General features: G+C 35.9%; 3 protein-coding genes across 4 annotated transcripts; 2 read left to right on the top strand and 1 right to left on the bottom strand.

Annotated features, from left to right (window-relative positions):
- The first annotated feature begins 464 nt into the window (after positions 1–464).
- LOC113341030 (protein tesmin/TSO1-like CXC 4) lies at positions 465–7352 on the top strand. Its single transcript, XM_026586068.1, has 12 exons — positions 465–626; positions 957–1111; positions 1227–1627; positions 1726–2000; positions 3142–3851; positions 3939–4016; positions 4115–4277; positions 4376–4474; positions 4555–4621; positions 5545–5716; positions 5858–6590; positions 6862–7352. The coding sequence occupies exons 1-11, from the start codon at positions 579–581 to the stop codon at positions 6567–6569; spliced, it is 2880 nt and encodes a 959-aa protein (XP_026441853.1). The 5' UTR covers positions 465–578; the 3' UTR covers positions 6570–6590; positions 6862–7352.
- A 144-nt stretch (positions 7353–7496) lies between these two features.
- On the top strand, positions 7497–10463 carry LOC113341032. The gene is made up of 2 exons (XM_026586071.1): positions 7497–7816; positions 10184–10463. The coding sequence occupies exons 1-2, from the start codon at positions 7637–7639 to the stop codon at positions 10385–10387; spliced, it is 384 nt and encodes a 127-aa protein (XP_026441856.1). The 5' UTR covers positions 7497–7636; the 3' UTR covers positions 10388–10463.
- A 213-nt stretch (positions 10464–10676) lies between these two features.
- Positions 10677–14156, bottom strand: LOC113341031 (acyl-protein thioesterase 1 homolog 1-like). Of its 2 annotated transcripts, XM_026586070.1 has the most exons (10): positions 14077–14127; positions 13864–13957; positions 13525–13639; positions 12437–12473; positions 12247–12316; positions 12025–12129; positions 11615–11765; positions 11391–11473; positions 11163–11256; positions 10677–11074 (listed from the first exon to the last, which is right to left on the bottom strand). In XM_026586070.1, the coding sequence occupies exons 2-10, from the start codon at positions 13892–13894 to the stop codon at positions 10987–10989; spliced, it is 774 nt and encodes a 257-aa protein (XP_026441855.1). In that variant the 5' UTR covers positions 13895–13957; positions 14077–14127; the 3' UTR covers positions 10677–10986. The 2 variants fall into 2 exon arrangements, with proteins under 2 accessions (XP_026441855.1, XP_026441854.1); XM_026586069.1 differs by having other exon boundaries at positions 13864–14156.
- Positions 14157–22254: the final 8098 nt, after the last annotated feature.

The following is a 22254-nucleotide window of genomic DNA, read 5'->3' as shown; positions in this document are numbered from 1 at the left end:
TAAATTTGTAATAATCAGGTATAAAGAATATTATCTCCGTTACATAATCACCAAAATTTAAATCAAAATATAAGATTGAAATGCCATTTAATTTCTCTTTACATATATATATATCGACTCCGTTTAATTTAGCGGATTTATCGTTCAAAAGTGATCAAGGTGTCTAGGTTACATACACATGGATTCATGCACCTTAACACCTTATCACCATTCTCGGGGAGTCATTCCAAAATTCACCTATTTGGCAAGCCATTGATTACCAATAAATTTGTAACGGCCATGACTTAAAATCAAAAATGAAAAAAACCAAAAACATTGGAGTAATTTTGGTAAGAACACCCTAATATACTCCTCTCTTTATATATCCACGTGGGCAGGAATAAAGTTTCAAATATACGGGAAAACGGGTACACACGTATTCCCGCTTTCACTCTTAATATCCGCCATCTCAACGCTCCACAGTAAAACCGAAATAAAAAAGAAAAAAGAAAAAAAAATCATTTTCTCCGATTTTCTTTTATATTATCAGTCGGTTTTTAGCGGAAAAAACATGCAGTATAGGGTTAGGGTTTTCAACAATGGATTCTCCTGAACGAACTCAGATCACTTCTCCTTCTCCTGTTCAAGTAAGTACCTCTCCACGCCCCTTTTTCTTTATTATTTTATTTCATTTTATTGTTTTTTTTTTCGATTCTGATCTGTATGTATCGATTTTAACTGTTTTTTCTGTGTAATTTCTGATTGAAATCTTTATTAATCTGAAATTGAAGTATTGAAATTGTTTGATTTTGCGTTCATGAATCGTATGAGTAGTTTCCTAAGTGGACTCCTAGTGGACTAAGTGTGGACTGGTTTATGGGTTTTTTTTCAGATCATGGATGTGTGAAATTCTCTTTGATTTCGATTCATGTTCTGAGATTTTTGTGTTTTTGTTTTTGGTGTTGTTGTTGTTGCAGGACTCGCCTCTTTTTAATTTTCTGAGTACATTATCTCCAATAAAGCCGGTGAAGTCGCGAAATGCTGCTCAAGGGTTTACAGAATATAATTTTCCATCTCCGGTGTTTACGTCACCGCGTATTAATCCACAAAGAGAAACTGGTTTCTCAAAAGGGTAATTTGATTCAATTCTTACTTAATGTGTATATTGTTTTGTTTATATTTCATATTGGAGAATTAGGATTGTTTTGTATTGGTTGGTAAAATAGTTGAGGGGGAATATTTTACAGGTCACAATGTGTTCTTTTATCCAAAATGAAGCCGTCAGTCGAGGAGGAGGCAGAGGGCTCATTTGCTTCTGAACAATCTATTACTAAATCAATTGGTGATGGACGAACTTCTTGCTCATCCAAAGAATGTAATAAGGACTCTGAGCAAACTATTCCCCGTAGTTCTTCAGGCTCTGTTGAGGAATACCTGGCTGACACTGTAGTGGTGGGCAAAGCTGATGTTGCGAACTCTACTACCTCTACTGAGTTACTTGTGAATCAAGCCCATGATGTCTCTCATGGTTGCATCAGCTCTAAAGAGAATTTGGCGAACCTTGCTAATGATCCTGTAGCAAAAGATACAGAGGCTGAAGCGGTTGCATCACATACATTGTTAGAAACAGCTGAAGAAGACTTGCTAGGTAAGTGAGTCATTTTATGTTGTTAAATCTATCAATATTGAAATAGAAGCATAGGGGTGTGTCTCACATAGTTGATGCACTGGTGGAACTTGATTTAGTTACCGAACCTGTCTCTGGAGAGCAACCTGCTATAGTAGCAAACCAAATGGAGCCAACTTCTGTGGAAGCGGATGCGGATAGACCTGCTTGTTCCATAAGTCTTTATCACCATGGCTTGCAGGATGCCGAAGTTAGTCAACAAAGTGCTTTGGAATGTACTCGTCAGTTGCCTTGCGAGTCTTTACAAATGACCCAGGCACACGATGACCGTGATGAAATTCAAGGAGTAACATATGATGGGTCTGTTGAGAGCAGTATCCTCTATGATTGCGAGGTACTGCTGAACCATAATGATCTTCCAGATAACTTAGTTGTTCTATAAAGCAAAATGTTTAGTCTTGTTTCCACCTTGTTGAATAACCTGTTTATTTTATTTTTTAAGTCGGGTACGTTAAAATTGGTTCACATAGTTATAGAAAAGGTAGTCACATTGCTTCAGTTGCACAAGCCCTTGTTGCTGACCACTATTCTGGGAGTTAAAGTCCTTGTCCTTTCTGTGAATGCCATGCTTGGAATATCTTCGCTAGACTTTATGGTACTTGACCCTTTAAACTGTTGTGTGAAAACTCGCACTGTTTTCATTAATTTAGCTACCTGCCCACATCATTTTTACATTGAATTTGAGTTCACCACAAATTAGTCAGCAATTTCCAAATATAGATTCCTACAAGATTCTGTTCTAAATAGAATTAGATTAATAAATGAAATTTGACAGCAAAATGCTTTTCCCTATCCCTATGGGTATTCATTTTCCATATCTGGATTTTAGAATAGTTTAATTGCCTATATATACGAATACGATATCTATAGGATGAAATGACTGTACAACATCCATTATTTGGTTGCAATATAGATATGTTAGTCTGAAAGTTTTGGCTGGTGCTTAGCATGAAGTCATTTTTTTTTTTTTTGTTTGTTTTTTTTATTCCCATTTTAATTTTAATGGTTTTTTACTTGTTTAAGTATGGTGATGGAATATGGGAGCTATAGTCATATTGTTATTACTATTGAGTATTGGCAAAGTAATTGCTGGTTTAGAGTGGGAAAATGCTGTAAAAGATGTCGAGGGTTTATATCCATTGCCTATTGGCAAAGTAATTGTTGTTCACACATTATGTTTCAGCAGGTTGTATATTTAGTGTATAACATACTTTCTCATAATGGTTAGTAATTGTTCTTTTACCAATCTTAAGTACTTCAAGATGGTCTTTTTTTTGTCTTCTTTTCTAAGCTCGCTGATAGGTGCATCATGATATAGTGTTACTGTATTCTTGTAATATTTGGATGGTAGGACCTATATATTTTTCTGTATACTCACATTAGTGGGAAGGACTTTTCATTTTATTTTTCGTCTTTATATTTAGAATTTAAATTTTAGATTTATTGTGGTAGAATGACAAAAACATTCAATGTAGGAGGGCAATCAACAACAACGTGGCACTCTTAGGCGATGCCTTCAGTTTGAGACTGCACAAGCTCAGGGTAATACTTTTTGCAACAGCTCTTGGAATGCACCTAATGATCTCAATTCAAGGTCGCCAGCAAGTTCTACAGACTTGGAGATCGGGGCTCCATTGCAACGAAAATCTAGATCAGCTTCTTGCAGTAGCCAACCAGTCAACACTTCTCGACGCATTACTTCGAAGAAGTTTACTATCACAACAGTTACAACAATAGAAACCCATGAGGTCGGTAGATCCACTCGAAACAGTGTAATTTCTTCAGCAAAAGTCCCCATGCCATCTATCGGATTGCACTTAAATAGCATAGTCAATACTTCTGCCAGCTCAAAATTTATTGCGAAAAGTTGTTCATCTTCACATAGTCGAAAGACATTATGTATAACTGAACAAGACTTGCATGATAACTCAGCGAATCCATCACTTTCGATAACTACTGGTAAATTTTCGGATACCTTAGATAATAATCAGCAAGGTAGTCTTGCTACAGCCAGAGAAAGTGCTGCCACTTTCCCATCCTCTCGTGATATGAACCTTATGAATGAAGTTCTTAACTTTGAAGAAGAGAATGTGGATCATGCGACTCCATGTGACAGTTGGAATACTGCTTCAGAAAACTCTCTCAGGTTTGAGGAGTTTAGTGAACCACCCTCCAAAAAGAGAAGGTACATAGATATTCTGATTGTTTTAGTCTCTTTTCTCTTTTGCACCCTTTCTTCGAAGCCACTGATATTGAGAATGGGTATTAACAGGAAGAAGACACCACAAAGCATTGACAGTAGTGAGGGTTGTAGGGGTTGCAACTGCAAGAAGTCTAAATGTTTGAAACTGTACGTGATAAAATGACTGTGAATAACGTTAACTAGGAACCATCATTTTTTTTTGTGTGCTGTGGCTTGCTTCATTGTTTTTGCTGTCTTTCTGTCAGTTATTGCGAGTGTTTTGCTGCGGGAATGTATTGTTCGGATTTTTGTTCATGCGTAGGGTGCTTCAACAAGCCTGAATATGAAGCAACTGTTCTTGCAACCAGGCATCAAATTGAATCTCGCAACCCAGATGCGTTTGCACCTAAAGTTTTAGGGACATATAAGGTAGGACTTGTTTTCTTATCTCAAAATTTATCCAGTACGTAATAACCATTTTGCATTTTATGAACGCAAAACTCCATCCTTGTGAATAACTTCTGCAGGAAATCGGCAACCAGGTGACACCATCCTCAGTCAGGCATAAAAGAGGATGCAACTGTAAGAAGTCCAAGTGTCTGAAAAAATATTGCGAATGCTATCAGGTTTGTAGTTTTCTATCATATGTGTTCATTTTAATTTTGGGTGTGAATTATTTCTATTCAAAATATCTGCTGTTTTGAAGGCTGGCGTTGGATGTTCTGATGGATGCCGATGTGAGGGATGTCAAAATGCATTTGGGGTGAGAGGAGGTTAGTCGTCTTTTGGAGTACCTATTTTTGTTTAGTTTTTTTTGTTTCTCTCTGAATTGTGGATTTCAGTCTAATGGAGGTTACATCAACCGATATTTTCATCTTTTAACTTGGAAAATATATGTGTGAAATGAACATATGAAATTAGTGAACTGGTATACCATGTAGTCCATGTCAACATTAGATGGTATCGACCATACATTGCAGGCAAGACAAAAACTTGCCTTAGTAAGTTTTTTTTTGTAGGAGAACAGACATAAAGTGGCAACATCTCCTCATGAGAATATTGTTTCAGATACAATTGTAAGCAAATATATGTTGAACAAATAAAACCTAGTTTGTGTATACCCATGCATGTCGGAAGCCACACCTGTAATCGTATTGAAGGGGTTCGTGATGCATATGAATTTGATGATATTTGTGGCCACTCTGCCTAAGCATAATATACAGCCACTTGTTCATTCTATGAGACTATGTGTTATAGGTTCACTGTCAATAGAAGTTAATCTTAAATATGTGACTGGCTTGGAATTTAGAGTCTTCAGTAGATGAATTGAAACTTTAGATATACTATTCTTCCATCAGAAGTCATGTAGAACATATTGAAGCTCAAAGAGAACTTCAACATATGACTTAGTAATAGTGATTATATGAAAACGGAAACTTTGTAATCTTCTGTCAGGGACGTAATCTCGTCAAAGCAAAAGAAAAAAAAAACTAGAATATCATTTTATAATTTGAAGTTGTCGAAATCCTGCAAAAAAAAAAAAAAAATTGATAATGCATCATGAAGGCAAAGGTTGGTATGTTTATGTGCAGCAGAAGTCCAGGATAGCAATTCTTTTTCTCATCCTTGTTTCTGAAGGTAATGTCTGTATAGTTGTATTTATCTATTTCTTTTAACTATAATTTGCTCCCCACAGGTTACGATGAATCTAGGGAAATGTTATACAGAAAGATTGAAGATGAAAAGTGGGATGATTCATCAGGTGATAAACTGGAAATGGCGAACAGAAGCGATTTGTTGCAGCTAGAGCTAGAGCTACCGAATCCAGATAACCTCTCACCTCTGACCCCAATGTTTCAGTCCTCGAAGTACGTGCATACGATTTTGGTTTTCACAGTAGTCATACTAAGCAGAACCTTTTTTAATTTAAACTTCAGCGCTGGCCTTGTTTCTTTGTCAAGCTGTGCTTAATTGCAGTTATTAATTAGCTTTATTTGTTTTGATCACAGCCATGGAAAGGATACGGCCAAATCTAGATTACAAGCAAGCAGATACGATCCGTCACCTGAATCTGAGAGTCAATTGAAAACAGATCAAGGGACATCAGACGTGATTACTCGTGATTTGGAATCAGAATGCAGTATAGCTGGGAGAGCGAATCCAGTTCTGCAAAGACATGATGAACTTACAGATTTGTGTGATCTCACTCCGTTGCCAAACATACTGTCTTCTAGGGCTAAAGCGTCATCATCTTCATCCAACAGTGCAGGCAGTGCAAAGGCTTCAGAGAGTCATTTACATCCTGGAAGTGTTTCCTTGTCGTCAGCTGCTTCCCATGGTTGGCGTGGTTCACCTGTTACTCCATTACCGCGGTTGGGTGTGAACAAGTACCCCCAAGAGCCTGACTCTGACAAAAGTACGCTATGTCAGATCCAGGAGGGTGACACTCCTGAAATACTGAAGGACACTCGAACACCCATCAAAGCTGTCAAAGCAAGTTCCCCAAGTCAAAAACGTGTTTCTCCTCCACAGAACCACTCACCAGAGCCAAGATTAACCTGTTCACCAAGCTTAATCCGTTCACCAAGCTTAACTGGTTCACCAAGCTTAACCTGTTCACCAAGCTTGAAAAGTGGCCGCAAGTTTGTGTTGCGTTCTATCTCTGCATTCCCTCCTCTCACTCCATATAGTGATCCTAAAGGGAGTCGTACTGATAAATAGTTGTCACTGCATGAATTTGAGGTAACTGTGTTTTGCATTCTACCATTTTCTTGTTTCATTTTTGCTGTTTCGATACCTGATCGAACCTTGTACTGCCCATATAAAAATGATTCAAAAGTTGTTTTTGTTAAGGAAGATGATCTAGATTATGTTTCCTCGGGAAAAGTAGCCATTACATTGGTGTATTTAGGATCCAACTGTGGTGCTAAAATAAAACTGGTCCAAGTAAAACTTATGTTTCCTTTCAAAAATTCAAAAACTAATAGTGAAATTTTCTTTATTGCTCTTGTAGATTTTCAACGGCGGCTGTGAACTGCTAAAATAATTCTGAAGACCGCAAGTTGAGTTACTATTGGCAGTTGTCTGAGGCTTCAAAAGGTTTGGATAGAAAACTAACGATTTGTATATCGTGAGGTTTTGGCAGTTGTTAATCCTTCAACAAGATTTTTGTCTGTGCTGCTCCTACTGCTATGGGTCTAGACGTGCATTCTTACTCATATACTTGATGTAACCAAGTAGCAACCAAGTAGCAATATATATTCAATATTTAGCCATCCCTTGTTGTCGAAGAAGCTGATTAGCAGCATGTGTATTCAAAATGCATCATGATGATCATCTGAATTTTCATTATATTTTTCTATTATATTATTTTGTATTACATGGTTAGTCTTCTCGACTTGTACTGTGAAAATAGTTATGCTTGGTCAATAATGACTTAGCTGGTGTCTGTACCTAATCGGAAATAAATGATTCTTTCTCTGAGGTGCTCAAATTTTTACTGAATTCACACTGTACTTGGCTCCACAGCTGAAAATTTCTCTCTATGAAAATGAAATTCACTCTCATTGTCACCTGAAATATTCTCACTGCGTTTTCCCTGACAAAAAAACAACTGCAGAGGATTCCATAATGAGCACAATCCAAGCGTACCTAGTCATGAGTGGAGCATGCGAAACGCACGCCTTGCTCTCTGGTTAGTAGACAGGATTAGAATGGCGTAGGTGAAAGAGAAATTTTCAGGAGTAGAGAAACGTCGTATCTAGAGAGAAGAAGAAAGAGAGATAAGAATGGCGTCTCCAGCAGCAGCATCAGGATTAGCAGTACCATTCTGGAGATCAGCAGGGATGACCTACATAACATATTCAAACATCTGTGCTCGCCTTGTTCGTAATTGTCTTAAAGAACCTCACAGATCTGAAGGAAAACCAAATAAACCAAATGGGGTGAAGGAAAACCAAATAAACGAAGTAATAACCCTCACTCCCTCCTCTTTCTTAATAACATTATTTTCTTTGGGAATGAAATCTATGGTTTGAATTTTTTTAGGGTTTTTGAATATATCCTGTTGTTGAATATATCTTAATGAACTGGGCGTGGTTTAGTTTGTATCCCAATTTGCTGTATTTCTTGCCTAATTGAATTTTTTTTCCTTTTTCTTATAAATGTTTGACAAGCACCTTGCTTGTAGTCTGTAGATAGAAACTTGGATAGAAATTGATATTAGGTTGTTGTGGAGAGAAATGGAAATGGTGTTCAAAATAAAGCTGCAAGGGAAAAATCCAAGATTGATTACATTTTACTGTAGGTTGCTAAAGATATATGAAATGACTTCTGATGCTAGTGTGGATTTTTGGGATATCCTATGATTTCTTAGATGCTTTATTAGATCAAGAAAATAGGTCACATCTTGGATTCCAAGCTGAAATCAGAACATATATATTTTGTATGTTTTAACTGGTTAGTGAGGTTTTGTCGTGGTTTCAACACACAGAGTAATTCAGTGAGTTCATACTTGAAAGTACATAACATAGATCAGAGACAAAATGCATATTTACACTAAAGAATAACGAGAGGTTTCAGTATTTAGACTATATGCATCGACGTCTTAAGAAAAGTCAAAATAACTAGTTCACTAAGTTATTAACAATCTTGAATTGCTAATCATTAAAATAGCCTGTTTTCTATAGCAACAAAATAAACACGACCATATCTCCTGCACAAGTTATTAGCCTGACAACCAACTGCCTGACCTAAACACGTATCTGGTTTGGCTGCAAATATAGACCCATTTGTCTTTTGGAGTATGGATGAAATTTTTTTTGGTAGCGTCCTACATAATGTGAGGTACTTCCTTAATAATAACAGACAGGCAACTAAAAGACATTTACATGTCTCACCTTAACAGTTCAAGATGTTCTATATCTTCCTAAGAAAATATAATCAGTTTTGATGTACACAGTTACACACTTGCATAAGTAAATCTTGGCCAAGTGATATACGGGTTACATTAGTTCCATCATGTTATGTGTGTTTTTGTCTGTTTGCCTGTTACCAGGAAATAGTGACCAATATCCATTCGTTGTATTATCTAAAACCAATATACTAGAAATATTTTTAATTGAAAGCCACCAAACAAGATAATACTTAAGAGGACATCTTTCCTCCAAAAAAGACTGCATTTGAGCTACAGATTCCCTGGAAAAAGTGGTTAAATATGACTGCAACTTGAAAATCAACCATTTTCTCTGTGACATTTACTTTACTATCTTGATTAAAGCAAATAAGATTTCAACCTGTTCCACAAATTAAGATTCCCAATTGATTAGCCTTAATAAATTATCTTAGATTGTGAAAAATATAAAATATAACTTTATTAAGAGTTACAAAAATTTGCAATAGACAAAATTTTACACAAGTTGTATATTAGACAGGTTAAGATTAGAACCTGAAAAACTTTGTGCATGGCTTTGATTTGCTTCCTATACCAGGTGTAAAGGTCTCCGTTTCTGTTGTGGGTCATATAGAAGAGGTATTATGAGTTTGTAGATTTGGTGGTGTGTTGAAAATCTGCAAGCTGTGTCATCGACTACTTCAGTAGGAACAAGTATAGGAATCCGTATTTCTTGCTTGTATGATGATTACAGTGTTACAAAAACTATGCATGCCTTGTTTTTTGGACCATATGATTGTGAACTTCTAATGACCAAGCAGCTGAAGCGCAGAGATTGTAGAGGCGTAAGGCGCCGCGCGGCGTCAGGGGTAAAATCCCGAGCCGCAGCGTATAACAATACTAGTCACATGAGTATATATATATTATAGGAATACCACATCAAAATTACTAATAACAACTTCTCATAATTCTTATTAGTATTATTTTTAATCAGTAAACATAGTTGACACTGTAGTACTAGTAATAGTAGTGCCTAACAGGCTAACAATCCTAAAACTAAATAAGCAGTAGTTCTGAAATCATAAATAAACTAATAAAGCGATATATTGGGCTGGCACAATTAAACTGTACCACTCTTAGTTTCCCCAGAGGTCCTCTTCATCCCCAGAATTAATGCCATCATCGAATTAGCTGTTTGCCTTTTCCCATTAAATAATAATGTCAGCCCTTAAGACGTGGTAACATATCTGCCATTGCCACTGTGCCTGCTTTCTGATAACTGCAGAATTCCATACAAAACTTTACATGATGCATACGTATTTACATGCGGTAGCAGTTACTCTACTTGTGCTCTGTGCATTTGTTAAGGTTTAGGTATTTTTTTCTATTCCTTCATTTTTGAATCTGCTATTCCTAATGAAATCCTTTACCGGTTTATCTATAGCATTGCGTTCGGATGGAGCTGAAGCTTGAAAGAAGATGTGGCAATTTGCATCAAGTTTTCTTCCAGCACAAAACCCCTTTTTCTCTTATTTTTAAGTTCCGTCTCTTATCAGACCTGGTACTTGAAATTTTTGCTTGGAGTGTAATGATACCTTGGTGCTTCTCACACTGTGATTGCATTCTGAAATTTCAGTTGTTAAAATAACAGGGTTTTACTGCATGCTGTGATTCCATATGCTTCAGGTACAATTAGAAATGATTCTTTCTCTGAGGTGCTCAAATTTTTACTGAATTCACTCTGTACTTGGCTCCACGACTGAAAAAATTTCTTTATGAAAATGAAATTCACTTTCATTGTCACCTGAAATGTTCTCACTCCGTTTTCCCAGACAAAAAAAACAACTGCAGAGGTTTTACAATGATAAAGTCGTTGCGTGATCATATGGGCACATCCATTTGTTAGGTGATAAGATTACTATATTACAGAGACTTCATGTTCAGAACTTTAAACTCAAAATATGAATATTTATTTCATTAAAACCCTCTAAGTTACCAACAAGCAAAGAAACAAAAGACCATACTCAACAAGATTATAAAGAACAAAAAGAAAACAAAAATAGTCTCTTTGGAAGAGACAATAGAGGACCAAAAGGACTGTAACAACATATACCCCCACACCTTCTAAACTTCTTCTTATAGCTAACTCAAGCATGTTTCCGTTTACTGACCGGATATAAAGTTTATGTTCGTCTTCTTTACTCCTTGGCTAATGTTTATTCTCAAATAAATGATAGATTATGCAATTCACGATCGCGATCCTTCAAGATTCAAGCATAATGTAAGCCAGCTGCAGACCTCATCCATTTCTTGTGGAACTGTATAGTGTCCAAGCCTGCAATTTCCAGAACCAAATGAACTCATTATTACAAATGTTAGGGAGAAATTTGTGCTGGGTTGAAAAGATAAAATGAAATTGTTACCCATTATAGGTTCTGAAAGTAAGATTCCGGAATCCAGTTGAACTTAGAACAGTTGCAGATTTCTCTCCATGTGTATACTGCACTACATCATCACCTGAAAGACCATACCTCATAACAATTATACCTTACAGTAGCGGTGCAAAGTCGGTTCAAAACTTTGAACACTCGAGCAAAAATATCAGGGATGAGGTGTCTAAGCACACAAACAAGGAAAGAGCATGATATTACCTTTACCATGGCAGAGCAGAAGTGGCAGTGATGCAGCTCGCCTTGCAGCCTCATGTGAGCCTTCTATATTGTTCCTCAAACTCCTGATTGGTGAATTAGAACCAAGTCAAATAAATATACGAGTGCTGAGGATGTGATTCGTTATGGATTTCTTTGGCAATTGTTTAAAGCTGTGTAGGATTGTATAAATGGAATGGAAGAGCATAGATTGGAGTGGGACAAACCTTGCGCATGGAAGCCAGCCACTTAGACCTATGACTACACTTAAGTCAATTGTATACCGGTTTCCATTTCCATATTTTCCTTGAGCACAACAAGTGGCAGAATAGAGAGCGGTTGCAGCACCCATGCTGAAGCCTCCTACACCAACTTTGACTGAAAAAAAGGAAAACGAAAGAACAATGGAAAATGAATGAAATGATGAAGTGGAATACACGGTAGTAATACTGATCTTTAGAATTTGTTACTGGACTAAAATATCATGAAATACAACTGCTTTGCCGTTAAACAAGTTCCACTCCGGAACTGTTAAAACTCATGCTTACACCCAAATGGTTAATTATTTTGTCAAATTGGCAGAAAGCTCATTCTGAAAGAACCAAACTAGCTGCGAAGGTTCTAGAGAGATACATACTGTCATTGGGTTCTGTTGACAACAAATTTGCAACATGAGCAGCTGAAGCATCTAACCCCTCAATATCATCAGGGCCATCTTCCGAAAGTTCTCCAACATCAAACCCTTATATAAATCAAACAACAACTGTCAGAGGATGTTTGACAGTGCTGTATATCAAAAATGATACTAAAGATTCAAGTTTTACACACTAGGACTAGAATAAAGTGGAATATATCTCACATGCAGTACAAGGAAATCCACCAAAAATTGCGACTGGTCGGCTAGGAGCTGTTGGGCAAATCCATTTTATCTGCACAGCAGAGGTTCAATGGCAACGAATCAGAAATATATAACCATGAACGTTGTCAAAACAGAATGTATCAGCCACTAAAATAGTTAAATTTATATACACTTGTTCGTATATCCTTACGTTTGGGAGAGGAAGGTTTTCCAAAAGCTGAGACCAGCTACAAGACACAAAAAAGAAACACAAAGTCAGAAGATTCACTTTCAAGCAAAGCTATTCAACATAGCTTTGATGTGGAATTTTAAAATTAGAAAGAACCAGTTGAGACACCATATTCGTAATGACAAGCTTGAAAATAATGTATCAGCTGAACTTCATGATGGAATAGGCTTAAATTGCTAATATATTGCAAGAAATTAGCACTTGTGAAACTCATATTGATGCTAATGCAGGATAAGGACTTGACCAACAGACAGAAAAACCAATCCACTTGAGACTTGGAATTCGAATTTGTCGTACTTTCAGAGACCAAAAAGAGTGTTCAAACCATCAACATCTGCTGTTACATCAACTAAATATCTGAGTGAGAAAAGGCACAAAGGCCAAAACCAATAGGCTGAATGACAACTTATGTGAACTACTGGTCCCTGTTAAAGGCTTGGGGTGTATATTCACTTTCTTAATCAACCAAGTCAGTCGAAAGACAAATGAAAGTGACAAAAGTAATGTCTTACTTAGTTCACGGTAATGCTGCCTCTCCAATCGAATCAATGAAAAGAGAGAATCTCAGTGAAAAGGATGGATTGTTAAACAGAGGATTCTATTTTAGTATTTTGATCAAGAAGAAAATTTCTAGTAATTTTTCTTACTTGTAATTAAAATAAAAATAAAAATGAAGGCTACAAAATCCCACCATTTTTCAATTTTAAACACAAATAACTCAAACAATCACCAAACCTCTCTAGTGCATCCTGATGCACCCAGATAGCGACCAACGAACAGTCAAACTTCTCTTTTTTCTAAGTTAGATATGATATAAACAAGAGATTGTCCGTCTATGTTCAGTGAAACATCTTGAAGATGAAACAACCCCTTTTCAATAATCAAGCAGTCTGAAGATCCCCGGCTCATAATCACAAAGTCATAAGCCATTTCTTATTAAAAAGCATTGAATCTAGAACCGAAACCATGTACTTCAAACATCTATAGCAAACCAACAATTTTAATAAAATGGCAACAACAACGGAAATGGAAAAGTTTGTAATGTATACCTCGAACCATTATCGCCTAGACCGTGTAGCCAAACTATAGTTGCCTGGTGCTTTCCTTTAGGCCTGACTACATGGGTTCTACCATACTCGAATGACCTCCCAGTAGTTCTACTTCCTGAAATCACATTCATATAAAAAGTTCAAAAACGAAACCAGTACCATAGTCAGCAATCTACCACCACTAGCCAAAATCTTAACAAAAATTACAAAGCCCCAATGGAACAAACAACAAAAGAAAGAAAGAACAACAAAGGGGTTGCTATCATTACTATCAAAAATCGGAAAAAAAATCCAAATTAAAAAAAATAAAGGGTTTACAAAAAGAAGTTTGAAACTAACCAGAACCAGCAGTTGCTCTATTATAGCTCATCTTTTTTACACCCTCTGAAGAAACTTGTATGTAGTATGTAATGATTAAAGAAGAACTCCACTCCTGCAATGAATAACACCCAAATTGACACACTCTCTATTTATAGCATTGAGGGGGGGGGGGGGTTCAGTCATTAAAGATGGAATAAACCCATTACTCTAAATCAAGTGATATTTGCTTACACCTGCTCAAATTCCTCCTCAACTCAGACTAGAAGAACCTCAGAAAGTGAAAGGCACCACCCAAGATAGAGAAAGGGAGATGAGAAGACAAGGAAAGAAAAAAGAAATCTTTTTAAGAGCAGGAGAATCTAAAACAGATCATAAGCATAGATGAGGGCCAATGAGGCCCACCACCTCAGAGAACAAAAACTAACAATGTCCGTAGGATTTGCAATTACAATGAGGAATCTATGCTTTAAAGCAAAAACTATCAACTCACTACTAAAACAACAAAAAACCTCAGGAATAAATTTTGCAAGAGAATAATAATCTTAAAACCCCATTATTGGAAATTTTAGAACAAATTTGAATTTTGAGTTTCCAATTCCTTTTTGTTGATCAAAAAAAAAAGTACACATTTTCACATTAATCACACACAACACAGCATTATCATTTTACAAGATAAAAATTGAGTCATTTGTACTACTAACTTAGATTGAACTTTGTTGGTGGAAGACACACACAAAAAGCATAAGAGCTTTTCTTCACTTTGTTCTCTCCTCTCTTCTCTTCTCTTCTCGCCCTTTTGCCTGTTTGTTTGTTTGTTTGTTTGTCTTGAGAGTGAGAGTGAGTGTGATAGCACAGTGAACAGTGTAACAGAAGTGTGAGCCAAATAACCCCAAAATGTCATGTCCTTTTTCTTAGTTTCTTACAAGGTTTCATGACTTCATTTTCTTGACTGCCCAAATTACCCTTTTTACAAATTTTGATGTAATAAATACGGAGTGTAATTTATTTTCCTAGTTTAATCGGGGGCCATACCTTCTAATTGGGGGCATGCAATTTTGTTTGCCCTCCAAATTTTTTAGGGGTGTAAAAATCGGAAGATGAATATACTATTTTATCCTTAATTGATATTGTTTCTCAAGTAACGATTCTCATTAACGATCCTTCACCGACATTAACGACAGTTTAGGGTCGTCATATACATCATGATCAAAATAATAACGACTCTAAACTGTCATACACTAACGACTCTTTTTATAAATTAACGACAGTGTATAACGACATTTCTAAAACATTAACGACTATTTAAGTCGTCAAATGCGTAACCAAAACAGTAACGACCCTTCCAAAGGGTCGTCAGGGAATTGATCATTTTTATGACGACCCAAAATTGTCGTACAGTTCCGCCATTAATGAATCTTCGACAGTTTAGAGTCGTCACTTAAACAGTCTAAACATTAACGACTGTTGAGGGTCGTCAATGAAATTTTTTAATACCCTGACAATTTTTCATAACCTGAAAAAGTTGCAGGTTTGAGTCGTCATTTTTGGTGTCAATACATTGACGACTTTCTAGAGTCGTTGGGGTATACATCCCTCGACATTGACGACTCTTTCTCTGTGTTGTGACATACATCCAATCCATGGGAGAATTTTAGATAATCTTACCATCAACAGAATCATCTTTGTTGCTTGAACCTTCCCCAACATCATTTCCCCTACTTGAATTACTCACTTCTAAAAACCCTAATTTTTCCTCTAAAACCTCCTCCTCTTCTTCCCAACTCAAACAACAAAAAAAAAAAGAAATTGATTCTAAAATCTGAGTTTAATCTAACATAATCTAACCACACTAATTAACTTAACTTAATTAAATTTTAATACTAATCATTTAGGGACAATTTAACCATTTAAAAATATTTTGGTTAAGGGGTGACTCAATTTAAGTTTTAATGACCTTTTTTGTCCTCTAGTGGGAGGCCCCTAATTGTTTTTTGGGGCCCCCAATTAAATTAGGTTTATTTTTTAGGTAAGCTGGTAATATTTCCGAAGTAAGCTTGTTATTTTACAGTTTTTTTCTCTTCTCTTTTTTTCCTTCTATTATACGATTCTGGATCAACAACCCAAAAAAGAATCGACCACTTTTAGGGTGAATGATGGGTCTTACCCAAATGCAAGTTTACAAGAAAAAAGGTATTTTATGAGATGTAATTTTGAGTTTATTTACTTGGATAATCTATCGTTCCAATAACCATGCCTAAACTGCCTCCTAAGCAAGTCTAGTTTATAACTTGGATTACATTCATCATTATATGATTTTAATAATCATAAGTGATATTATAACTAGGAGTGAAACCAAGTAAAGACAAGTGGGAGCTTATTACCTCTAGTCGTCATTTGCTTTTTAAAAGTGACTATGCATCTTTTTACGAAAATATTTTTGAATTTCGTACAAACATGTGAATCAATTCTATCGACTCACGTTTTGTTTTTATTGTCATTTCCTATTTTCAGTCCCAACATCGCCACTAGCATGACATAAACACGGCAACAATCATTTTAATTTGTCCAAAAGGATAGTTTTGTTAAAGAATAAGTAATTTTAAAGGGAAAAAAAAGGAATGTACAAAGGTTACATTAACAAATAAGTATTCTTACACTACCAGAAAAAGAAAATTAGGCCATGTAAAAGAGCAGCCGCACAAGTCTTAATAACAAAACAAGGATGATATTCTCTTCCTTTCATCTTTACATAATTGTGATTAAGAATACGATAATCAATTGTGCAGCAAGAATATGCTCAACCATCGAACTAAAACTTCTCTAGCATTCCCATCACCTTTTGTTAATGATCGATGCCGTAAAATGCAAAACGTAATGCCGCACATTGGTATTCTCCGGTGCGAGCACTCACATTTACACATGTCACAAATGCAACAGTTCCATTTGTCAATTTTTGCCTTGCCTTTCTTTCTTTTCTCCCAAAAAAAGAAATATTCTGAATTTAGAGGCAAAAACAAAAATGAGAATATTTGAAATGTGAGGGTCATATTTTTTTGAAGTAAACTCAAGATGTTAACTCAAGGGTCATATAGTCCTTTTCGCAATGTAGTAAACTCAAGATGTTAACTTTTCTTTGAAGAGGAAAGGAGAATGGCTTTTGTAATGAGAAAAATTCAGACTTTTTGGACAAAACATTTGGAGTAGAGAGCCCTAAGTAAGGTTGGTGTCTCTCGATTTAAGTAATACCTATAGAATCTGTTCATTTTTTTTTCTATAAATTCAACCGTTGGTTCATTGGGTTCTTTTTGTGAAGAACATATATAGTTTAGTTTAATTGAACGGTTTAAATGAAAAATCCATTTCTATAAGTCAAACTTTTAAGTAGAATTTTTTGAGAATAAATACTCCTTTCTAACTCCATTATATAACAACTAAAGCTGGAATTTTCTTTTGATCGATTAAAAGTAGAAATTTTTTGGAAGCATTAAAAGAAACCTTTTCTCTTATTGCATGAGAGTTGCAAATATAAAAACGATCGTGTTTGTAACTTGTCAACTCTCCTTTTAACTGCACCGCACACCCTATAAAAGGCGAATCATAAAACAAAAAACACGCCACTTGTACTGTCGTGATGGCACAACGTATTATTAGACATAAAATTTTATTCTGGAGTGATTAGGGTGTCCATGCAGGGACGTGCACAAATAAATACCAGGAGACCACATATAACCTTAATTATGAGATTAAAGAAATTTCAAATTTTTGTTTTGTTTTATTGATCAACAACATATTCCGTTGCCACTAAATTCTAAGAGTGGTAATAAAAATTTGAAATTTACAGTACCAAATATGTACCGGTCATTCTTTGTTTAATGATGCATGTTTGGCTTGTGATCGAACAATGCTCACTGACACCTCTTCAGAACCCAAAAGGTTCTCGTCTCCTGTTAATTTGCCACGCTCAAATGACTCCTGTGCCTACTGGATCGTGACTCATATTTATAAATGGCCTGCCACAAACAATAGGCATGTGATGGTAGTACGACTAGAAATTTTAAATGCAAATCATGTTTTCTTAAACTTTGTAATCAACTTTCAACCACAGTAGATTTTAATTACTAATGTCAATCTGCAAATGTGTCCAATCTAAGCTTTTTATCCGAATATATTTACATTCCCTGTGAGATAGATTCTTATCTCCTCTCTTATGGAGATGGTCGAGAGTGATTGCAAGTTCAGACACTCACAAGACAGGAGTACCAAAGCCAAGTTACTCACCATGGGTCAATGCCATTTGACCAACTTCAATAATATTAGAGATGCTGTATCGGCGAGCTCAACTCTTTTGCTACACAAAAAGTTAATTTTTTAACTCCTAGAAGTCATTTTAAAAATCGATAAGTTTGGATGCACACTCAGAAGTAGCTTATTGACTTATGGAAATCAATAATTCAGTAGTCAGTTTGACAATAATTTTTCAGAACAACTTCTAGAAGCAAAAAAATCAGTTTTTTGTGAAGCAAAATAGTTTTGCTTCTGACTTCTGCTTCACCAGAAGTCAAAAAAGCAACTTCTCATTATTATCCAAATGTGATCAATTTATTCAAGTTAGTTGAAGATTAAAGAGATGGAAAAGCCATCAGCCTTTCATACAAATTGATCTTTATGATGACAAGATATGATCATCAAAGTGGATAATCATTTTGCCTTTTGAAAACTAAATCCCAATTTTGTGGGGGAATCATGATTAATGTTTTATGATTATGTTGAGAACCAAGCGTGGCACCATGATGAATATGGAACTATAGCTGATCGGGTAATTATGCAAAAATAACATCATATCCACTGTAATTGCACCCAAATTAGATTTGGATCATAATGAACTTGCTTTTCTGCCAAACTATCGAGTGGACAGATGGATTAATATTTTCATGCCAAAATGGATAATTTATCTAACATAATTTTATTTTTCTATGTCGTTAATGGCGAGCCCTTTCTTACTCTCATAATATCAGATATGGCATCAGCCGAACAGGATATGAACAAATGCAGACAGTAGTTTTTTCTTCTTGCCATTGATTTTCTTTTTGCGCTTCTTCCTAGGATGCTTCTTGCATCCTTGCATGTATTGTTGATGGAACTGGTCTCGATCGGGCCCTTGTTAAGTGTACTTGTGACCAGTCAGGGGACGCACCTCGCATGAGCTTAGTACTTCTATACATGTTATTCTGATCAAAACCCTTTGCCATTGTTGTAATACGGATATTGTGAGGGTCTACAACTGGAATTATGCCCCTGTCATACCAACCGTAGATGGACAAAATACTTTAGGTGATTTAACAACACGGAGGAAGGAATCTCATCAATATCATTCCAATTCCAATCCATCACATCTATCTCGTCCATGTCTTTCTTTTTGTAGCTCTCACACAATCAATCTTGATGGAATATAAACCCAATACTATTTTCTATGTTCAATTATTGGTTGATTCCTTCTCGTTATTGGTAGAGATGGCGAATTCATCTACCTTTTTATCAACTAAATACTCTATCTAATGCGATATTGATTCTATGTTCTTTAGTCCTTCACATTTCATGTCACCAAGCATCAAATGCATATAGCGCCTTGCGGGCCTAACTTGGTGTCCTAAGTTGGTACTCTATCATGGTTCATGGACAACCAAAATGCACTAAAGAGTTTGAAAGCCTAACAAACTACGTTGGCCTTTACAATATGAGATATTCCGAGATCTTTTCGGCACAATTATCTCCACAATTGACAGATCTACTTCATGATCTAGAATCGAACTAAAAAAACCAGGTGCACATACACTGGTTACTTGGAAAGAAAGTAATCTAGAACCGAGCTAAAAAAAATTAAAATAAGAAATATACATTTTAAACCAAATCCACAGTGAGATTTAAAAATATTTTCGAAGAAAAAAAAGCTATAAAGAAAGGAAATGATATCTAATTTGAAGTCTATATTTTTGGGATATGTTCCTAATAAAAAAAGATGAGTGCATTTGGAAATACTAAACCTCACAATTTACCGGTGTTAAATTCAATGCTTAAAAATCCGTTGATTTTCAAAGGCTCATTTTAAAATATACATCTCGGAATACGCTCATTTTCGTTAGGAACATAGAGATTTGTAAGAGGAAAGTATCTCCAACAAATCCATTATTGTTTGGTTCTATTGATAAATATGACGTCCAAAGTATGAGATTGTATAAGAATAAAAGTGTTAGTGGTACAGCACAGCGGAAACGATTTGAAATAAACCGACACGCGGAGAATCCAGGAGCAAAGTAGCCGATAAACGATCAATAATGATCAAACTCTCAAAGAGACATAACAGGTTATAAACCAAATAATAGTTTTCATTAAAAAAAATAAGCGAGCTAATCCAAGCTACCTTACAATGACAAGAACAATGAATACTTATAGGTTAACTAAACCCTAACAAACCCTTGACCGAACAGAACTTCACATAAGTGTGAAGTTTATCCTAACCATCTAACAAAATTATAGCAAATCCTAACAAATGATACGGCTAAACAGATAATAAGGACCAGATCCGAGATTCATGATAGACATCCTATATACGTCCCATACCAGGCTCCCCTACTGCGAAGAAACTCGTCTCGAGTTTACAATGAATGAGGCAAGTCAGAAACAAAACAACTGACTGTCCTTGCATCGGTGCTTCAGTAGCGTAGCTTGCTGTCGAATTATGCATGGGCATAACAAAACGACTACAACCCAATAAATGATGACAGCCCTTCCATTCTTGTATATTGGATTTGAACTGGTTCTTTTGTACCAACCAACAAAAAGAGATTTCAAATCCCAAGTCAGGCAGATGAATGTAATCACGAGAGCATACGTAAATTTAGGTCGCACTTCAAAAATATTGGCAAGAGGATCTTCATACTGACAGGGAATAAATAAAGAAATATTCCTCCGTATCATCGTATCAACAACAGGCTCATATCGTTCAACTAATTGTTCCAACAAGCTCCCTTTTCCTACTGTCTCAAACTTACTGGACTCCATGTTTATTGCTTCTTCCTTTTGGCTTAGGACTAGGTATTAGAATTACCTTTTCCTTATCCCACATAAATTCATAAGAGTAGTCCTGAGTTCTACGAATTGCACCAACATCAAATAACCAAGGCTTACCCAACACAATATCACATAAATCCATGTTAACCACTTCACACACAATTGAGTCAGAATATTTCTTACCGAATGACAATGGGAATCGGCAAACACCGACACAAGTAATTGATCCCCTGTTGACACACTCAATTTGATCTGGACATGGATACCAATCCATCTCTAATCCCAAGGCTTCTACCATTTTCCTAGACACCAAGTTATCAATGCAACCACCATCAAGTATAAAACGGCATACATTTCCATTAACAAATCTAGAAAACAATATATTTCTCAGACCGGTTGAGTACTCCATCATTTTTCAAAACATTTTATATTCAACGGAGTCTGTAAGTGTATAAAACTTTGTTGGAAACGTGTTTGATAGGTGGGATCAGATGAGTAAGGAAGTATGTGGCTTATACCAACGATTAATAAAAGAAACCCTAAGATTTCTAATGAGTTTTTCCTTAACCAAACAGGACCTTCTCAACGTAATAAAAATCTTGATTTCCAAAACCCCGGATCAATAACCAACAGAAGAGTTAGAGATCTTACCAAAAAGTGAAATAAGCGATGGTGATGATCAATCAACGATGAGATTTAGAGAACTGCTTGTGTTCAACTTTGAAAACGAAGAGCCAACGAAACGTTTTCTACTTATTCTTATCCGAACATATTTTTTATTTCCCACTAGTAATAAACTAGGGTTTTACCAAAAAAAAAATAGTAGAAGCAATTCTTGAACGAGAACCTTACTTTGTAAGGCGGTGATGGGTGATAAACAAGAACATAAATCTCCGACGGCCAAGATGCTTTCGCGAACAACTGATTGGCGTGAAGAATTACACGATCCAAACTGAAGCAGACAACTTTGATGATGAATAGCTTATATTTTTCTTCTTTTTTAATAAATACCTAAAGATCACAGGAATCCTCTACGGATTCTTCTAGGGGGCCTCACAGACGAACAACGCAGGAAAACCTGCTCTGAATACCACCTGGTACGGCACAGCTGAAACGATTTGAAATAAACCGACACGCGGAGAATCCACTCCGGTAAATAGGACCCAATAACGATAATCAACTCCAATCCAGGAGCAAAATAGCCGATAAACGATCAACAATGATCAAACTCTCAAAGAGACATAACAAGTTATAAACCAACTAATAGTTTTCATTAAAAAATATAAGCGAGTTAATCAAAGCTACCTTACAATGACAAGAACAATGAATACTTATAGTTTA

This window comes from Papaver somniferum, unplaced genomic scaffold (assembly GCF_003573695.1).
Source record: "Papaver somniferum cultivar HN1 unplaced genomic scaffold, ASM357369v1 unplaced-scaffold_24, whole genome shotgun sequence".
NCBI lineage: Eukaryota > Viridiplantae > Streptophyta > Magnoliopsida > Ranunculales > Papaveraceae > Papaver > Papaver somniferum.
Note: the sequence above shows the minus strand (reverse complement) of the source record. Positions and strands in the feature narration are given on the sequence as shown.